General features: G+C 40.6%; 2 protein-coding genes and 1 long non-coding RNA gene across 19 annotated transcripts in view; 2 read left to right on the top strand and 1 right to left on the bottom strand.

The window, feature by feature from the left end:
- The window catches only part of LOC118656740 (Golgi phosphoprotein 3), a 38,799-nt gene extending 35,675 nt beyond the window's left edge, over positions 1-3,124 (top strand). For both annotated transcript variants that reach the window (XM_036310341.1, XM_036310343.1), the window contains exon 4: positions 1,248-3,124. In XM_036310341.1, coding sequence (XP_036166234.1) covers positions 1,248-1,672 — 425 coding nt within the window. In that variant the 3' untranslated portion in view covers positions 1,673-3,124. The remainder of the gene's footprint in view (positions 1-1,247) is intronic.
- A 1,247-nt stretch (positions 3,125-4,371) lies between these two features.
- Positions 4,372-20,784, top strand: LOC118656169. 3 transcript variants are annotated; one of them, XR_004967535.1, is made up of 5 exons: positions 4,372-5,216; positions 5,311-5,388; positions 6,239-6,318; positions 17,537-17,807; positions 19,029-20,784. It is a non-coding gene; the product is annotated as an uncharacterized LOC118656169 (long non-coding RNA). The 3 variants fall into 3 exon arrangements; XR_004967533.1 differs by lacking the exon at positions 6,239-6,318 and having other exon boundaries at positions 4,376-5,216; XR_004967534.1 differs by lacking the exons at positions 4,372-5,216; positions 5,311-5,388; positions 6,239-6,318 and adding an exon at positions 12,990-13,105.
- PDZD2 (PDZ domain containing 2) overlaps positions 11,710-21,050 on the bottom strand; it is a 319,250-nt gene continuing 309,909 nt past the window's right edge. For 10 of the 14 annotated variants that reach the window (XM_036309057.1, XM_036309060.1, XM_036309058.1 and 7 more), the window contains 5 exons: positions 20,453-20,570; positions 17,653-17,754; positions 16,747-17,023; positions 15,877-16,011; positions 11,710-14,527 (listed from right to left, as the gene is read on the bottom strand). In XM_036309057.1, coding sequence (XP_036164950.1) covers positions 14,346-14,527; positions 15,877-16,011; positions 16,747-17,023; positions 17,653-17,754; positions 20,453-20,570 — 814 coding nt within the window. In that variant the 3' untranslated portion in view covers positions 11,710-14,345. Of the gene's footprint in view, positions 14,528-15,876; positions 16,012-16,746; positions 17,024-17,652; positions 17,755-18,319; positions 19,599-20,452; positions 20,571-21,050 lie in introns of those variants that run through there. The other 4 variants (XM_036309059.1, XR_004967532.1, XR_004967531.1 and 1 more) reach the window with 4 other exon arrangements.

The raw sequence follows: 21,050 nt of genomic DNA, 5'->3' as shown, positions 1-21,050 counted from the left end.
TGCCAAAACTTTTTAGTTTGATGTAGTTCCATTTGTTTATCTTTTCTTTTGTTTCCTGGGAAGACATTTCCAAATAAATGTTACTGAGAGCGATGTCAGAATTTACTGCCTATATTTTCTTTTGTAAGTTTTATGATTTCAGGTCTTACATTTAAGCCTTTTATCCACTTTGAGTTGATTTTTGTATGGTCTAATTTCACTGATTGTGCCCAGCTTGGGGCTGTTGTCTGGTGGAGCTATGAAATTGCAGTTGGTTGCTGCTTGGGAGTGGCTATTCTGCAAACCAGGCCTGCAACTTGTGTGGGGTTTATGGCTGCTTGTTGAGGCTGTGTTCCAAGGCCAGACTGGTCACTGTGTATGCCAGGCCTGGGGCTACTTGATGATAGTTACAGTGCAAGTTCACACCTATTGCTGCTTGTGCCAGACTTGGGTAGCTTAGCTAGAGGTACAGGAAACACCATGGACAGCCACTGCTTGTTTGGGTTTGTGGACCTGCAGGCTGTTAGATAGGGTAGGGTCTCAGGGAATCACCAGGGCAGGACAATGGTGTTTCCAGGTTAATGGAGAGCTCTGATTTGGTGCCCATCTATGCTAGACTGGCTGGCTGGGTTGGGGGAGGGCTCAACAAAGGACCAATGGTATCTGCCAGCACTCCCTCCCTGGGAGAGAGCTGTCTCAATCCCTGCTCTTCCAGCACTTTCCCTGAAGCTAGTCAATTTAGTTTCTCCCTATATATCCTTGGTGCTTTTCTAGCTGCTGCTCCTACACTGGAACCGTGTGAGTGAGTTTGTGAGCTAGTGCGACTGTGCGGCCTCAAGAGGAGCGCCTGCGACTCCAGCAGCCCTTGTTCTCACTGGGATGCTGTCCCTGCCGGTTTTCACAGCCAGATGTTATGGGGACTTCTCTTCCCAGCACTGGTGTCTGGGGCTGGGACCCCTTACTCCTTAGTGGGTCCTCCACAGCTTGAGTGTTCCTCTGATTCTTAATTGCCACCTCATGGGTGTGGGACCAGCTTATTTCATGTCTCTGCCTCTCCTACCAGTCCCTTTGTGGCTTCTTCTTTATCTCCTCAGGTATAGCATTTATGTTCAGCTAGTCTTTAGGTGGTTCTCAATGATGTTTGTTTCATAGTTTAGTTGCAATTTTGATGTAGTAGTGGGAGAAGGTGAGCACAGCACTTACCTTCTCTTCTATCTTGACTGGAACCTAATACCTATCATTTCTAACTTCTGAAATATTTTGTTTAGGTGAAACATGGAATCCATTAAAACTGCATTATCAATTAAGGAATGTACGGGAACGGTTAGCTAAAAACCTGGTAGAAAAGGGCGTATTGACAACAGAGAAACAGAACTTCCTACTTTTTGACATGACCACACATCCCCTCACCAACAACAACATTAAGCAGCGCCTCATCAAGAAGGTACAGGAAGCTGTTCTTGACAAATGGGTGAATGACCCTCACCGCATGGACAAGCGCCTGCTGGCCCTCATTTACCTCGCCCACGCCTCGGATGTTCTGGAGAATGCCTTTGCTCCCCTGCTGGATGAGCAGTATGATTTAGCCACCAAGAGAGTGCGGCAGCTCCTCGACTTGGATCCTGAGGTGGAATGTGTGAAGGCCAACGCCAACGAGGTTCTGTGGGCGGTGGTGGCGGCCTTCACCAAGTAACTGCCCAGGGGGAAGCCTCCTCCTCCCTCTCAAGTAAACCAGTAGTTTTTCTGCTATTGACTTCTGGTTTTCTGCAATTTATACTTTCCCACACTATAATTGGCTTTTGTTTTATGAAATGGTAGGTGGCTTTTTTTTGTTTTTTTTTAATATGTATGCAGGATTCTGCTGGTACGAGAGGCCTTCCTCTTTCTGTTTTAAAAAGTTTTACTGCCATATTGGCATTCCATTCCTTCTGTTGCCATGCTCACTGTTACCTGTTCTGGATTTCTGGTATGCTTTGACTTTCAAAGTAACCTCCAGTCTCCTCACATGCAGACCTTCGGATTACCTCAGTTTGAGTTTTCCCCTATGTGCATGTGCATCTCCCATTCTGCCTACAATTCAGACAGAAATCACAAAAAGGCCTTTAACTCACCAAAGGTAAATATCTGTATCTATTAGGATGTTTTATACATAGACCTCAGTTGAGATGTATACTTAGCAAAGTTATTTTTAAATTGAAACAACACAGTAAATAATATAAAATGCCCCTTTGATTTTGTGTCCCATGTAAATCTGTTATACAACTTGTTATAATTTTAACTATTAAATCATAACGGTCCAACTGTTTCACAAAGCCAGTTTGGGATGGGCTGCATTCCAGTTATGCTGTATATAGTTTGAATTATATATAAATTGTCCCTTCTTCTGGCCACACCTGCCTCCATCTTAGTATTTTGCAAGATTTAATTTCTTGTACACCTGGTGCCCTCACTTGCTTTAGTTACTATTATTTGATGGCAAAATAGACCTTTCACCATTGAAGGAGAGAGAAAAGATATGTGTCTGGTCCCAAGATTTTTTGAGCTGTGCCATTCATGGCACTCTTCAGCTGTGCATCTCCTTTTGCAAATACTTTTGTCTTACTGTTTTTACCATTTCTGTATGGAAGAGGCTTGTGACCAGTACTAATCTTGAGTACAGTTTTTTTGTTTTTTTGACCACAAGTAAATTAATGTTTGCTCTTAAATGTCATTTATCTACTCACAATTTCTCACAAAGAAATCAAATGTCATTTATAGCAGATGTTGCATGTAAATTGTTATCAAGTAATGACTACAGTTCAGATGATTAAGAATTTTATAACAGAAAGCTCTGCTATGTTTTAATTTTTATGTACAATTATGACAATTAGCACATTATAAAAATATAAACCTTTGCTTTTTACTATTTCTTTATCACTGTTTATCAATAATATCACTATTGGTTTCATAATGTAAATACTATATATTGAACAAATTAAATGTCAAATTTTTTATTACCATAGTTCATGTTAATAGTGAGGCTTTCAGGTGTCTAGAGTTTTTTTGGTTAACATTCAATGCAAAACTACTAGATGGATTCCCTAATATGTATACTATCTTTTTATCTGAAGAAATAAACTATGATCTTGAAAGTGCCTGAATCAGAGCAAGCATGTCATTTGTACTTTTGTATTTTACCTTAGTTTTCTTTCTAAGGAAGTTTTACTGAGCCTTAGTATAGTGTGGTAATATTTTAATGTAGTTGTTGGAGGGCCTTTTTTTTTTCTAATTCTCACCTGAGGATATGTCTTTATTGGTTTTAGAGAGAGAGAGGAAGGGAGAAATAGAGAAAGAGAGAAACATCAATTAGCTGCCTCCTGTGCGTGCCAACTGGGGATTGTACCACAACCTAGGTGTGCCCTGACTGTAAATCAAACCTACAGCCTTTTTGATGTAGAGAATAACACTCCAACCAACTGAACTACCCAGCTGGGGCAGAAGGTTTTTTTCCTGGGTCAGATAGTAAATATTTTAGGCTTTAGGCCACATATGGTGTCTGTTGCAACTACCCAACTCTGCTGAATGAAGGTTGCCATAGATAATGCAAATAAATGGGTGAAGCTGTGTTCTAATAAATTCTTGGTTACAGAAACAGGCAGCTGGCCATGGGCAGTAGTTTCCAGTCCTTGTTTTAACACATGAGAAAAGACAGATTTTCTGTCCATTAAAATAAACTCCTTACCTCCTAAAATTATACTACTGGTGGAAACTAAGTATAAAAACTATCAGTTTATAGTTTCTTCCCATAAAATGCATACTGGAAACTGCTATCAGTATCTTGGCATTTCTTTTCAAGTGAAGATTTATTATTTTTTTCCCTTGAAAAGATTTTAGAAGTAATGGATATTTTTCATTTCAGCAGCAACTATCTCAGGCAAGGGAGAGGCCTGCCTGAACTTCTGCCAGTGTTTGCTCACAGCAGAGTGCACACCAGTTCTACCTGTGTGTGGCCCCAACTTCATCACCTGCTTCTGTATTCAGAGAGAAAACGTAGTACTACCTGGAGGGCAAGCTGATACCTAGAACTCTTTTCTCCTGTAAAATGCTGCCGTTCACAGTCCTCTGTATAGCGCAAATGGTGTGGCTCCATGGAAGTAATTACTCTGTGTGGTAGAAGCAGTATTTATGCCACTTTGTAAAAGTCTTCTGATCCAAGAAGCAGGCAGTGAATTTTAATAGAAAATTGTAGAAAGATCTATTGTGCAAAGAATTAGATGCTGTGTTTTTTTAAAAATATATTTTTTATTGATTTTTTTACAGAGAGGAAAGGAGAGGGATAGAGAGTTAGAAACATCGATGAGAGAGAAACATCAATCAACTGCCTTCTGCACACCCCCTACTGGGGATGTGCCCGCAACCAAGGCACATGCCCTTGACCAGAATCGAACCTGGGACCCTTCAGTCCGCAGGCCGACGCTCTATCCACTGAGCCAAACTGATTAGGGCTGCTGTGGTTTTTTGATTTCATATATTGTTTGAGGTGTATTCCTTAAAATAATCATATCTGGGAAAATGTTCTAACCAAAGGGAGAAAGGAAACAATGTATGTTTTTGTGCCTACTAGTTAAATACTTTATATTTCGTTTGGACTTCCCCAAACCCTAAGAACTGTCTTCATTTATTGAAGAACAGGCCTAGAGAGGATGATTTACCCAATCTTACATTATCTGGTAAGTGTTTGAGTTTTAAGTCCTAAAATGATTGGCAGTAATAGCATTCCACTACAGTTGATCCGTTCTTATTTGGGCACTAGGCGGGGGCTTCTTTTCTCTAACAGACAAAAAACAATAGGCATGCAAAAAATTCTCACACGCAAACTACAATGATAACGGGACATCCCTGCTTTATTACAATATCTTGGTATAACTCACATTTTTGGGGGATGAAAAAGTTGAATAATTCTATATGTTCTTAGGAGAAAAAAGCATTACCAGGTGTCAAATGGCCAAGAAAGTCCCTGGACTGCTGAAGCAGGATTGCCCAGTGGTCTCTTAACACATTCCATCACTCAGTTCTTCCCATTGTTTGTGAATAGATGGGTACAATACTCTTTTTCAGTATAACACACCTTTGAATTTGGTCATCACCCAAAGGAAAGAGAGGCTGGTGTCTGACAGTTCAGTGGCAATATTGGGCCAATAAGTAATGACCTACTTTTGCCCCAGGAGCATGGAAACCACCAGTCACAAGTCTGTAAGGTATTTATTTCATGAAATTCAATTCCAACTCTCCATCTTGTATGCACTTACTATATATTGTCAGATAACATTATTCCATTTCACTTTCATTCAGGTCAAGATGACTGACAGTCTAAGGTAAATTCCAGTTCATCACAGCGCATCAGGTCCTTGAATAATATACCTGGCTCTTGTAAGTTTTGCACAAATGTCATATATTCTTTAATAGTACCAGTGAGGTAGTATTAATATTCATAACCTTGCAGGCTGTCCTTTAAAGGGGTGTGGATGGTAACATGGTTAAATGTTGATATGTATACAGTATTTTCTCAGTCCAATGCTAGAATTACATGGGTGTTTACTTCTGATAGACCAGTGTTGTGCAATTTTTCCAGTAGCATCATCATATACTGGTGTGCAATTTACTTTTTGTACTTATATTTTTATATTGTGGAGAGCTTTCAGAATAAGCACACATCATTCTTTTTAATCATTGTTGGCTTCATTTTATAACTTCATTAAATCTTCCATTAATGGACATTTGGATTAGTCTCATGTTTTTCATTATTGCCAACAGTATTTTAATGTACATATGTCTTTTTATTTGTCTGACTTCTGTAGGAGGAATTAATAGAAAGCCAAATTAATTTGTAAGATTGATGTTAACATACACGCCCACCAGTAATATGACTGCTGGTTTCCCTATATCCTGGCCAATACTTAGAGGGTTTCATCAATCCTGGTCTTTGCCAGGCTAATAGATAATTGCCAACTTGTTTTAGTTATTGGGGGTTGGTTATTTACTGTCTTTATTTATAAAACCTTTAAAGATAGTTTGTATTTTTCTCTCTGAATTAACCTGTTTGTGTTCTTTATCCATTGTTCTAATGGGCATCTTTTTAAGTATTGATTCATTAGGACTTTTAATATATTATGGATATTAGCCCAGTGTCTGTGATACTGTTTGTTTCCCCAGCCTTTGGAATTGGTGTATGATAAGTTTTTCTTTCTTTCTTTCTTATTTTTTTTTTTTAAACATTCAGTAAAGTGTAAGGTACAGTGTTGAGCATGGAATCTGTGGAGACCTTAATTATCCTACTAATGACATTTGCCTAGTATTCAGGTTTGTGATATGTATTACTATAAATTTTGGGGGGGGGATATGATTAAATATTACAAGTATAAAAATCATATAAACAATCATAAACTTACAAATACATATGTATATAAGCATTTCATGTACTTTTTATAATTAAAATACAAATGGAAGATCACATAAATAAATGGTAGGCTAATGAATTATTTTAAGGCAAATATGTTTGCGGCCATCACTCAGGTCAGAAGTAGAACTTGTCAGCTTATCCAGAAGCTGCTCAAGGCTTCCTTCCAATTATAATCTTCTGGACCCAACCAGTGTGCATCTCTAATAATTTTGTTCTGTTTAGTTTTGTTTTTCACTTGATAAGTGATTTTAAATTTTTCCTAATTTATAGGTCCCATCCTCCCCCCGCCTCCCAACCCCGTCTTGTTTTTTCCCTTGTAAAATATTTGTTGATGAAATTGGATCACTGTCCTGAGAGTTTCCCAAAGTTTGGATTTTGCTGATTGCATCTACATGTAGTTTAATGTATCTCTAGCTTTTGTACTTCCCAAGAATTGGTAATTGGATCTAGAGGCTTCGTCAGATTCAGGTTTGTTTGTGTAGGCAACACAGTTTCATCGGTGATATGTGTTCTTCTATCAGGAAATGTATAGCATCTCTACTTTATATAATATCTCTACTTTTATGATGTTAGCATTCTTGCTGTTCAGTTCTTACTAGATCCTGTTTAATGGGGTTGTTGACTGGTGATGTTTTAATTCCTGTCATTTCTTCATGAGAGTTTTTCTATAAAGAGAAACCTCACCTTATCTTTATTACCTTTTAGTAGTTTGTAGAGGAAAGGTAGGATACATTATAAATTTTATTTACCAGTTTTCAAAATCAAGTTGGTTTCTCAGCATTCTCCAAAGGTTACTGATTTGGTTTTTTAAGTATTATGATTTTATGGAAATAAACATTGTGTTTTATCATAATCAGTTTTCTTCATGAGAACCAGGATTCTTTATATGGAAAAATGAAGATACAGCTTTAAGATAGAAGATAGAAAACCTTGTAGTTCTAAATTTGAATAGAAAGTATCAATGTAAACTTAAAAGGTACTTCCCCCACCCCCTTTTAATATATATATTATTGACTTCAGAGAGGAAGGGAGAGAGAGATAGAAACATCAATGTTGAGAGAGAATCATCAGTTGGCTGCCTCCTACACGCCCCACTAGGGATCGAGCCTGCAACCTGGGCATGTGCCCTGATTGGGAATTAAACTATGAACCTCCTGGATTATAGGTCAATGCTCAACCACTAAGCCACACCAATCAGGCATCCATTGTTTTTTTAGAGAGAGGAAAACATCGATGTGAGAGACACACATCAATTGGTTGCCTCCCGCATGTGCCCTGATCAGGGTCAGCAGTTGAGCCTGCAACCGAGCGAGGTATGTGCCCTTGACCCGAATTGAACCTGGGACCCTTCAGTCCACAGGCCTATGCTCTATCCACTGAGCCAAACTGGCTAGGGCTTCTCCCCCTTTTTTATTGTGGTACAATATACATAACATAAAACTTACCGTTTCAACCACTTTTTAGTGTATGATTCAGTGCTGCCACTTTTTGTAATTGTGTTGCACCTGCATTATAAGAACACTGTTTATACAACATAGTCTCTCCCTTTAATTTACCTTAATCTTAACTCTTCAAATAAACACATACTCAATGCTCACCATCATTCCGTATATTATTGTCTATCCAGTCATTTTGGTTGTCTTGCTCATTTGTTAGTTTCTTCAGAAAGGGCTTGTGAGCAAACACTCCTTGCATTTCTGTATAACAACAGTGTATCTGAAGCCTTTTATTTGAAAGTCAGTTTGGATAAATTTCTTGGGTCACAGTCTTTCTTTTTTTTGGCATAAGGCATACTATCAGAGTCTGATTCAAATATGATTTTCTTTCTCTCATGAATGCCTATTCTTTTTGCTTGAAGCCCACAGGATTTCTCCTCCAATTTTCCCCCGAGCTACTACAGTGTGTTGTTATGGGTTGTTCTGGAATAGGACATATGGTATGTTCTTTCAGTATGTAGTGTCAATGTCAAGTCTTTTTTTTTATTCTCAATTTCAGGAAAATTGAAGCTCTAAGTTTGTTCTGTTCCCTTGTTTAAGTGTTCTTCTTTGGGGACTGCTATTATATATCTTCGTTATTCGTCCGTTTTGCTTGGGTTCTTTTCTTTCTTTATTACTGATCTTTAAACATTTCACCCTTTAAAAAAACATATTTTATTGATTTTTTACAGAGAGAAAGGGAGAGGGATAGAGAGTTCGAAACACCAATGAGAGAGAAACATCAATCAGCTGCCTCCTGCACACCCCCTACTGGGGATGTGCCCGAAACCATGATGCCCCTGACCGGAATCGAACCTGGGACCCCTCAGTCCGCAGGCCGATGCTCTATCCACTGAGCCAAACCGGTTAGGGCCATTTCACCCTTTTTATCTTAAGAAATTATTTTATTTATTCACTGTGAATAATCTTTTTAATTTAGTATTTTCTGAAATTTTTTCCCTTGAATTTTAATGCCCATTTTAAAATATTTTCTAATTTTTTTATATGATTCATATTTTTATGTCGTTTTCTTGATGTATTTTAATTCATTATGAGGTATTGTTATAGTTTTCTTTGGTCTCCCAGCATGTCTCTGTGATGCTTTTGTTGTCATAGGGGTGTATTTGTTCCTTATTCTCTTTTTTCTTTGTGTGGGATTTGACCTAGTTTATCTTCTATTGCCCAGTTTTACATGAAATTGCCTTTCCTGTTCTGTTAGAAAGGACAAGTGGGTCAGGGTAGCTTTTCTAACTATTCTCTGACCTCTCTCTCTTCTGTCGAGTGTAAAGAAATATGTCAGCTTACTTTCTGAGATCTGGTTCTGCCCTCCTTTATCTGGGCCTTGTTTGTCTGGACCTCTATTGTTCTTGTTCTGCTCAATTTGGATTCTGTTCCTGTAGTTTCTCCTCAGTCTGAGGAACTGGCAGGTTGATTTTGAGTGTGCATAACCTGCACCAGCCCTCGCTACCTTCTTCAGGGACCTCACACACTTGCCCACATTTTTCCACTAGGTTTTGAAAAAACTCCAGTTTCAGCTGCTGCCCAGTTGCTCCTCTGAATTCCTGTTGATTATGGGGTGGGGAGTCAGGGTGTCTCAGGGCTCTAGATGCCCTGTTGCTTCCTTCTACTTGGCCTTGCACAGATCCTGATACCAAATTTGTCTTTTTGGTAGTTTGTCCCCACCCACTTGTATATTTGGGGGTACTTTCACACTAAGTTCTGTTACAGATATTTACACCAAGGTTTTTCAGTACTAGTTGCTCTCCGTGTATGTGTGTGGTGTTAACAGTAGGGAGTAGGGAATGGGTGGGATGTGAGATTAAAAACTACATCACTCTTCTGCTCTCTTGCCTGAATCTGCTGGGATAGTGCCCAGTGGTTTGTTAAATTATGAGTCTGTGGTTTTATAGCTTCTGAATTGACCATCATATTCATTTTATAATTAAAACAATATATTTGGCTTTTTAGATATGTTTTCCTTTCTTTTTTTAAAATATATTTTATTGATTTTTTACAGAGAGAAAGGGAGAGGGATAGAGAGAAACATCGATCAGCTCCCTCCTTAACACCCCCTACTGGGGATGTGCCCACAACCAAGGTACATGCCCTTGACTGGAATCGAACCTGGGACCCTTCAGTCCGCAGGCCGATGCTGTATCCACTGAGCCAAACCGGGCTTTTTTTCCTTTCTTGCTTTTAAATCTGTGACTACTCTGCAATTTTGTTGTCAGGGATATACTTTGTTGCAAGGATCCAGCTTTCACCTCCACCCAGCCACCCCCAAATAGCTAATTTATCCAAAACCAGTTATTGAATAATCTTGTTTTCTGCCACCAATTTAGAATGTTACCTTTGAATTTTCTTTGAATTTAGAAATACTATCTATACATATATTTAGCTCTTTTTTCTGGTGGCTTGCATGTCCAGTTCAGAAGAAGAAGAGCACTGTTTTAATTATAGGTTCTGATAATGTTGTGATAGTGCTATCTCCTTCCTATGATACTTTCAAAATTCTTCTGGCTATTTTCACATGTTTATCCTACCCAATGGAATTTAGAATAATTTTGTCAGGTTAAAAAAGTCTTTTGAGATTATGGTTGGAGTTACATTATATTTATAGATTAGTCTTGGGAGAACTGAAATCTTTATAGCATTGAGTTATTCTGTTCACGAATAAGCTGTATCTCCCATTTGTTCGAGTTACTTTTTTTTTTTTTTAATATATGTATGTTATTGATTTCAGAGAGGAAGGGAGAGGGAAAGAGAGAAACATCAATGATGAGAATCATCGATTGACTGCCTCCTGCATGGCCCCTACTGGGGATCGAGCCCACAACCCCAAGCATGTGCCCTTGACTGGAATCGAATTCGGACCCTTCAGTCCATAGGCTGACGCTCTATCCACTGAGCCAAACCAGCTAGGGCTCGAGTTACCTTTTTTAATGTGTGTTAATAGAATATGTTTGTGTTTAGGTTTGCTGGTCTTGGCTAACTAAGGTTAAATATATTTTTCCATTGCTGTTGGAATTAGGTGTTTTTCCCCATATGTTCTGTTGGTTATTATTTAGGTAAGCTCTTGTTTTGGTGAGTACTTTTTGATAGCCACCTTACTAAATTGTAATATTTTAATCATTTTTACATTGATGTGTTTGAGTTTACATGTACCTCACTATATCATGTACCCCTTTTAAAAATGTTTGTCTAATTGTATTGGCTTGTACTTCCAGAACATTGTTGTTTAACTTAGTGAACATCTTTTCTGAGTGCATTCCTGACTTTAATGGGAATAATAATGAGTCAGGGTTTAGAGAAAAAGAACGTGGTCGTTGTGAAGAATGAAAGAAAAAACTGACAAGGAAACTTCAAGAGCCCAGTTGAGGTTGGAAACCATGAATTTATAGCAGCATCATTTGGAGTGATTGTGGTATTTTCTCTAGGAATCGGTGTGTAAGAACCAAGAAGTGGGCTCGTTGGAAGGATCCAGGATTTAGTTGGGGTGAGGGAGCTGAGCCTGTGGGCTGGATGGGGATTGTTGTGCTCACCATGGGGTCTGGTCTGAGTAGATATGGGAATGAAGGGCGGGCTTGTTGAAATTGAAGACAAGAGGCAGTAGTGGGAAGAAGGGTAGTGCAATCTGGAAGGTCAGGAGGTTGTGAACAATTTGGATTGTGTGAGATTCTGAGTGTGGTTGTGGGAAAGAGTGGTTGACTTGAGTTCTGTTGCCTTTGTACCTTTCACCCACTTAGGTAACAATAAACATTTACTATCTTGATAATTTAAAAGGTTATTCTGTAGTTGCAGAACTAGAAAAACAAGTAATAAGCAGAGTGTTTATTTTTTTAAAATCACTTAAAAAAAGTTGTTTACAGAGATGTGGGTTTACATAACTTGGCGACATTTAAAAATGTACAGGCTATTTCATATTGCACTTAACTCTTTAATAATATAAGGCATTTTATTTTACATAAATAAAGGATTATGTATATCATACAACAGGTGTGGTGCCAATTAAGTCAACCATAAAATCAAATGAGATGTGTCTGGTAGAACATAAGTGAAACTCAACCTTCACGGTCTATGCTTGCAACTACAATTTACATGTTATAACACATATTTAGCCTCATAGCTTATTGTGAATGACCAGTTAAAAAACCAAAACAATGAAAGTTTTAGTAGGATAATACCATTAGTGTTCACTTCAGGAAGTATGGGAATTTATTAGACTAATTAGAAATACTAATCATGCCTGAACACTGAAGATAAATAAATAGCTCTCTATCTTAGGGTCAAAAACAGTTTTGCTTCCTCCCTTATGTTCCAACCATTAGCCAGGGAACCATTCTGGCAAGATCTACTAGAAATGGCTGATGACTTTAACATATTTTAATGAGCCAGAGGTCTACCCTTGCACTCCTCAGATTTGAGTGAGGATCAGGGACTCCCAGGAGGAGACCAGCCCATTGCTCTAGAAATTTCCTGTCTGTTCACAAAGGACTGTTTCTTAGGAGGCACAGCTGGAAGAGTAGAGGCAAAAAATAGTTTTCAGTGTTGATTTCAAATAGTTGCATGTCAAGAAAACAGAAACCACAAAACTGACTCCAGAGACTTAAAAACAATCTAGCATGCACCTTGTATTGACTTTCTATAGTATCTTACCTGGAATTGTAGTGAAAGTAGAAGCTAAATTAATCAGATCTTTCTAGCTCATTCCTGATGAGAAATCGGGGCTCACACCCATCAGCTATTTCACTCCCATCTGAGAGACCTCTCTGGGCAACTCCATAGAGGTTTACTGGGATTAATCACCCAGAAAAATGATGCACAAAGTGACAGCTCAAGTGCTTCCATGATCCGGGGGTATGATGACTTGTGTTGTTCTCTCTAAGCCATAGACTCAAGCTATAGTTTTTTAAAGAAGCTCCAACATAAAACCTTAGCGTCGTCATGCGCACAGGTACACAGTCTCACCTGTATTCCCTGGACTCAGTCAGCTAGTGTGTGCCCCCCCGAGGCTCTGGGTTGTAACTACATAGTAGTACTGCTCCTTTACCTTGAAAGTGACTCACTTTCCTCCATTTTCCTCCATTTTGGTAAAGGAAGCTGATGACGGTTTGAAGTATGAGGGGAGAAAAGCCAATTTTGTAGCAAGGAACAGCACCTACAAAGTTCATGCTTCGAAAGGAGAGCAGCTGGGACAAGTTTCACTAGCAGCGTGAGTTACAGTGGTCTGCAGGGAAGCAGTTTTGACAAAAGGAATAATTTGCAAAACAGAAGCAAAAACTTCAGTCACTGCAGAGATATGTCATAATACCCAGGTCAGGAAAAGTGATCCAATGCTTAGAAACGATACATTTTATAAGCTTGTTGGGAAAGGGGGTGAAAAACAACAAACAGTTCCCTAAGTGGATCATTTTAACACGTTAAGCGCCCAGTCAGTCACACGATACTTTTCGTCCAGAAGACAAAACAGGCTGGGTGCTTAACGATCCTCTCTATTTGGATGGTAAATATAATGCCTATGTTTATAAATCCAAGGATACTAAAAAGATATTTGATTTCTAAAAATTTAAATTACTGTTAAGAGTACATAAAATATAGAAATGGAAACCCAGTGACTGATATTTTTGCCTGCTTTTGTGTTGACCAGTCTTGAATTCAAGCACTTACTCAAGACAAGTTCCAAACTAGATACAAGGTGCTTTCCAAGCTGGAACTTTCTGCTCATTGTAAGCAGCAAGTTCATGGCTATTTAGTACAGTTTATCAGAACTGCATTTCTGCAAAACAGCCTTCCGATCGACACTTTTAGACCATGACCAACACTTCACTGTGATCAGTAACTCACTGAGTTGAACTCTGCAGCCATATATTGCACTTTACACTCACTAAAATATACCACTTTCTGTATTTTGTTTTTTCATTTTTGGATAATTCCTGAGCTCAGCCTAACCATTAGGTCATAAATTGATTATTATATTTTAAAGTCTCATTTTCTTTTCAGGATAACATATAGACCTACAGTTCTGTCCATTGAATGTGCTTAAAGCATTGGTATTTGCTTACAAAATTATAAAAAACTAGAGTCCATTTAGTCATGACATTTGTGTTGTCCCTCAGCCTGTGTAGGCTCCCCAGTTGCCCCGATTGGGATGTTGGGAGAGGTGGCCAAGAGAAGCGAAGGATGTTTGAAATGAAAGAAGGCACCCTGCCATGTCTTATATCCCCATTAGTAACAGCGAAAGGTCAGGGACAGGTACCGGAACAGAACGAACCCTCCTGGCTTAGGTGATCCAGGGAAGGCTTCCAGAGTCGAGCATCATCTGTTAGTAAAAATGTGGAGATTTTTATAGTCCTTGCCTACACCAGTGTTTCTCTGCTGTTTCGAGACGTCCTTCTGACTTGCTGAAATACGAAGGAAACAGAGAAAAGGAGATTCTTATAAAAAATGTGTCACTACTCATGCTTATTGCAGGAAGAATTCCTATGCTTTCTAATTACTAACTGCACAGGTCCCTCCGGGACAGACTTCATAATATTCCAGGCATCGAAGTGCATGAGCCCAACCAGGGGTTTCCCATTAATGGCAAGGATTTCATCCCCAGCTTCTATTGTTCCAGCCTGTTCAGCTGCACCACCTGTGAGAGTAAATACAGAATGAGGGCTTGGTACTTTCATGGTATTCACAATGAAGTCTAAGTAAGCTAAAACCATCAGTGAGAAAAATCTCAAAATATGTTTATAGTCTTAGGAGAGAGACCCATAAAAAGAAACCTGACTTTAAAAATTCAAATCTGTAACCTTTTCTGTGAAAAATCTAAGCAGCTGAGAAGATATTTCAAAAGAATACAAAATAAAGAGAAACTTGAACAAAGGAAATCAATAGCTAAAATCCAAATGGCCAATAAATGCAGGGAAACAGGTTCAACTTCTGTTAACCCTTTGTGGTCGTTTGTCTACTCCCAGCTACCAAAGCTTTTTTACCGTTCCAGTCGTATGTCTGCTCTCAGCCACCACAGCAAGGAACCGTACGAATCTTAACTCTAGTCATTCATGTACCAGTTCATAATTTCTCTGAAAGCTCTTAAGTGTCTAAGCGACCTTGTCACGAACCAAAACATTGCTCCGACAAATCAGAGATATCGAAACTCAATATAAACAAACGCGGTCGTTCCACACTCGCCATGCAAAACATCGTGGCGAGTCAGTCGCCTTTTGAGAGTGAAGAAATCGACAAGCTTCGGAGATACTTCGCAGAATTTCAAATAAAGCTTTACAAATTACGTTTAACTGTAATTAGGCATTCTCGCTTGTTAAGGTATTTCAAAATAATACTCCAAAATGGCAAAAAGAAAGTTACCGAAAGAAGTGTACTGCGAATCTGAAAGTAACGATGAAGAGTTTTATTTTGGCACCTTGAATACTGACTCTGACGTAGAAAGTAGTGATTCTACTAGTAGTGACGTAGTTCCAAAAAAGAATTAATAAATCTTGTTTATCCTTCATAATCTTGCATGTTATGTATCACTGCTCTTTCAATGGAAATTAATTCCGACCAGTACGACACCCTCGCAGCCCACAGTTCCAAGGTGCATGAATTTGTGCACTGGGGCCCTAGTATGTTATAAAGCAGTGATGGCGAACCTATGACACACATGTCAGAGGTGACACGCGAACTCATTTTTTTGGTTGAATTTTCTTTGTTAAATGGCATTTAAATATATAAAATAAATATCAAAAATGTAAGTCTTTGTTTTACTATGGTTGCAAATATCAAAAAATTTCTATATGTGACACGGCACCAGAGTTAAGTTAGGGTTTTTCAAAATGCTGACACGCCGAACTCAAAAGGTTCGCCATCACTGTTATAAAGCATGAAAAACACTTTAGATCTTTTAAAACAAATTTGATTTCCAAATGGAAGGGGCACTGACATACACAGAAATTATAGATAGTGGACGGCGGATTGTGTTTTCTGGGACATTACCTTTGTACACTCTCTTGATGAACAGGGGCCCATCCCCAGACATGGATGATTTTCCTCCATCCAGGCTCAATCCCAGCCCAGCCGAGGTCTTCAGTACTTCAACGCACAGAGCGTCCTGTGCAGCTCCTCTTCTCCCTGCAGTGAAGATGGAGACAACAGGGACACTCACTACCTCCTGTCGTGTCCCGTTTACCTTGAAGTGCTGATGACAACGTTTGAGACCAGTGTTAGGTTTGGTCTCCCCTCCTGGCTGTGTTCCTGCAGTTCCTGCACCTCTGCTCTTCTAATCAACCGTCTGCAAGTGTGGAGCAGGCCTTCATGCCCAAGCAGAAACCTCCAGAGGCCCCCGTGTCGGCGCACGTCTCCGTGAAGACTGAAGTCCCACTTGGGACCCAGCCTGTGCTTCAGAAGCAGTGCCCATTCTGAGTCAGCGCTTAGTGTGGCTTACTGTGGAGCCTGGGACGACAGTGCAGCGACTGTCTTTAAACACCCTCCTTTCTGGATGTTCCCAGGACAAAACTCAGCCTGGAGCTTCTCTCACCTTTCAGTCTCCCTGAACAAGGGTTTCTTGTTTTACTTACCAACCACTTAAGCCCTAATAGGATGGAAATTCAAAAGGGCTTCCTTAGGACATTGAGAAGCTGTCAAATGGTCATTTACGTCTTCAGTAGTATGGCTTTAACTACTGGGTCGTTTTTAAATAAGTTATTTGTAACACGGCTTTTGCTGGAAGCATCCCACAAACACTAGACTTCACTACATTTAATTTCTCTGACCCAACTAATAAGGTAATGGCCATTATTTTCCTTTGTGTTCAGCCCGAGTCTATGCTGCTCACACCCTGCTGGCTGGTGAGGGGGGGTGTCTTACCCATTCCCATTCCAGGCTCCAAGGAGATGGTCTCTCTGGACAGTGAGCCCTTCCCGTTGGCTGTGTGTGGCTCCTGCCGGGTGGAGGGCCTGGGCTGGTCATTTCCTTTCTTGATGACCACGAGGACATCTTTGTGCAGCTGTGCCTGGTGCAGAACCTTCAGGACATCCCCATGGGCCAAGCCAGCTAGTGAGGCACCATTGACTGACAGGAGGAAATCCCCTCGGTTCATAGTCCCTTCTTGAGAAGCTGCCCCCTGAGAAAATACCCTGTGGACCTGGGACAAGGACAGGACAAGCCAAAGTCATTTATGACCTCCAGTAAAAGCCAAGGGTCTGCAGTAAAGGAACCTTCTAAAGGCAAATTTCCCAAGTCATGCAAACACTTGGTGTATATCAAAACACATCAGTGTGAGGGGTGGAATGACAAACATCAGTGCCCAGCATCATGTCTGATAAGTGCCTAACACTCAAGGGGGCAGTAACACTACAAAGAGGAACAGGACCTGACCTTGTCCAGGAAAGGTGGCATCTCCCTAATGATCTCACAGGCTTGAGTGATGCAAAACTTAAAGGTGGTGGTTCTTAAGTAATTTCATAAGCAAAAGCGGGTATGGCCAGTTAATTCTAATGTCTTTCTGAATAAACAAAGTATTGAGGTGAATTCAAGGCTATACATAATTGTGTTTATGTGTATTGGCACCTAATAGGTCACTTAGCCTGTTTATGTGTGAAAAGGCTTATCTTTGTCGATGAAAATATTATGTACTGCTTTTCCTCCTTTTGTTCAGGTGGCCGTGAACAAACTCCAGCAACCTGTGAACTCACTGACGGGAGTTTTGTCCTACTCGAACTCAGACCTGCTTCAGCATGACTTCCCCGAGAGCATCTCCACATTCTCACTCACCACAATTGCATTTGGCTCCTCATCCATCCCTCCTGCCACACTGAATCCCAGACCCGAGCCTTCTTTTTTGGTCAAGACTATAAAGCAGACATCTTCTTTATTCTATTGAGAAGAAACAGAAGGAAAAAGTATATTCCCTGTGCCAAGAGTAACAGGTGAGTACTGACACAAAGCCCCCTAGAGCTACAGTTTATCCCCAGGAAACCCAGTGGTTCCTCAGGAGCTTTCACAGGGTTTCAACTAGAGGAGCCACGACTCCACTGTGCTGCGCTTCTGGGTGGTGCCTTTACAGGTTTTCGAGGGTCCAGCCTGTAGCTACAGAACCACGGGAAGGCAGGCATGGATGGGACACTTGAGAAGCCAGTCTAGCCACCAAATGGCGTCCTCCCAAATTTGATCATGAAGGGAATTCCTTATTCTACAGTTGTGTCTATAGTTCAGCAGCAAAGGGAGATGCGTAGGTGCCAAGAGCCAGGTAAAAGCACGCTGAGGCTACGTGTTCTATGCCCTCCACCTCCCGTGCTCAGTTCACTGGATTCCACGTGCAGTCAGTGAACCAGTACTCATAAAATACAAAGTATGTTTAAAGGTATAAAGTATGTCACAATATTAGAGTACATTAGAGCTGTCAACTCCTGTATTGGACATTCTTAGTAGTGTTCTAAGGTTAAGAACAAAAGACCGCCCATGTTTCAAGCACTGATCTAAAGATACCTTGATAAGAGATTTTAAAATAAAAATGAGCTGGGCTAATTATACTGAATTTTGAGTTCTTCCACCCACACGCTAGAGATGACTCAAAACATTTTAAAGATCTGCTGGGTTTCCCATCAAGTGATATATAATCCATCAATTTCAGGTGCTCTCAAACAGCGATAGAGGAAGAATTTAATAACCTTTAAGGATTGCTTTGACAAGAGAAAGTGAAAACGTTGGAATAGAAAACCACCTCTGTATTGTGCTGGAAAAGGAACCCAATATTTGAAAAGTGTTGGCTCTATTAGTTAAGTCCTAAGACCTAATCTTAGTCATTTTACATTTCTCTAAAGTTCATTCAAACCAAGGCTCCATATGCTAACAACACAATGTCCTGCAGAACTTTTTGGGGGTTAGGATTTCCACGTTATGGGCAAATTCGACCATATATGTGCTCAGGCACCATTCAATGGAGAGAATGATGATAGCTTAAAAAAATGGGAGATGTGGCCTGCAGATGAGCTCCATGCAGTTGCTCAGAGGTAACGTTTGATGCTGAAATAGGGCTACTTCTATTTAAATGTATTATTGGATCAAAGAGACAATACTTGAAAATGGGACTCTCCTGTGTCCCGGGACATATTATCACCAAAGCTTTAATTTATTCAAATTATTTACAGCATACTGAAAGCTGATCGATCGTCAGGCCGGATTTTGCTTCTGAGAAGCTCAGTACAGCATCAGGAAAGCTAGAATCACCATCAGGGGCTCCCCAAGGTTTAGCTCTCCAGAAACCAGAAGACCAGGGCTTGTTTTTTGACTCTAGTCTCTCACAGCGCCCTCAGAAGCCAAAGAAACTGTTCTGAACAGTTCCATTTTCAGCACCTACACACCATACTCATTGAGAAAAAGCAAGGCAGGAAACTTCTGGTCTAAAGATGGCAGAGTGAGGACATCTGTACTCGCCCAGAACCAACTGAAGACAGCTGCATGTTGACGAAAACAAGCATGGTCTTCAACACCACACACAACGCCTGCCTGGTGGTGAATAGGAACTGAGGTGAGGGAGGCCCCAGATGACTCCAGGTGGCGCTTGGCACCTGTGCACACACACAGTCTACTCTGGGGGCCCTCCCTTTTGTGAGGTTGGTTGAGACCATTTTATCTAACATGAGTACAGGTGGCCCCTGGCACAGCGTGATCAGACCTTGACTGGAAATCGCCAAGTGAGTCCACGTGCAAAATGCTTACTGCAACAAGTGGAAGGAGGAAGGAGACAATAGATTAGTCCCTTTTACTAAAAGTGAAAAATGCTAGATGCCTCACGGTATTTCCTGGCTGCACAGACCCAGACCAGTGGACGGAGAACCAGGAGAGGCCGCTAATGGCCACTGGTCTCATCCCACCCACCTCCTCTCCCTCTGGCTCACTCCTCATTGGAGGCCAGCGTCACAGCCCTTCTAGTGTTAGAATTCTGGATGATACCAGTGACCCAGGTACTCAAGGAAAATTGTTTATACTTGCTTTTTTCTCTAAGTAGAAAATTTTCATTTCTTAGGGTTCGAATCTCTGTGGATAGTCCCGAGGAGTATTCTAGATAGGAACCTCTGGTTTCAATTGTTACTGTTACCGTCACATCCAATTTTTTATGACTATTTAGCTTCTTTGTCTGGAACCCCAGGCTTCAGAAACTCTTACACTTGGAGCCAGGGCAAGGCCACACAGGCATTAACTCATCTGCCCAGCAGGTGGCGCCCTTGACAGGTAGTTTATGTCCACCTAGGTGGACAAAGGTGCTTGTGCTCATTCTCCACCACAAGTACCTTTGAGGACTCTCTGCAGACAAACTCCAAATGCAGGGTGGGGTGGGGAGATCAGTAACTAGTCCCCACTGGGGAATTAAATGAGCAACTGCACCAATCTGGCACTTAAAAACGCAAGGCAAGGTTTAGCTTCTAAGGCAGTCTGCAAGCAAGTGAGATTGGGCTGTGAGCTCACAACAGGAGACCTGGAGGAGGGCTCACAGACCTCTGAGTGCGTGGCCGTACCTGGGTACTGACGTGGCAGCAGTTCTGTGTCCCTGTGTTCCCTGCATTTCACTCACCTCTGATTGTGCTTTCGCTTCCTGCATGAGAGTCAGGATGGTAGATTTCGACCTCGCCAATGACAAGACAGACTGTAATCTTTGCTGGTCCCCCGCTGAGACTAGAAGTTGATCCAAACTAAATAATACACATACATTAGGAGAACATTAAAGAAAAAACAATTTCTCTATTTTGTAACGACGCATTTAAAACGATCTCCTTGAGATTGTATTGTAGATATTTTCAGTGGAAATAACTATGGATTCAGGGATTCCCCAAGGTGTTAGGGGACCAATGTGGTAAACAAAAGTTGTTATATTAAAAAATATACAATGTATAGGCTCAAATGAAATGTTTTAAGATGTTATTGATTTCCTGTTTAATTGCAGTCACCTTCACAGATCCCAATTCTTCCCTGAGGCACAGCCCTGTCCACCACCACCTCTGAGCAGTTCCCTAGTGAGAAGCCTCTCCTGAGCACAACATTAGGACAAACACGTCCCCTGCAGGCACCACGTCTCTGTAATGGTATTGAAAACAAGGGGCTAAATGTGATGTTGCTATCCTGGGCTGGATGCTGGAGCAAAAAAGGACATTTTGGGGATTTATTCAGTGACG

Source organism: Myotis myotis, unplaced genomic scaffold (genome assembly GCF_014108235.1).
Source record: "Myotis myotis isolate mMyoMyo1 unplaced genomic scaffold, mMyoMyo1.p scaffold_m19_p_5, whole genome shotgun sequence".
Taxonomy (NCBI): domain Eukaryota; kingdom Metazoa; phylum Chordata; class Mammalia; order Chiroptera; family Vespertilionidae; genus Myotis; species Myotis myotis.
Note: the sequence above shows the minus strand (reverse complement) of the source record. Positions and strands in the feature narration are given on the sequence as shown.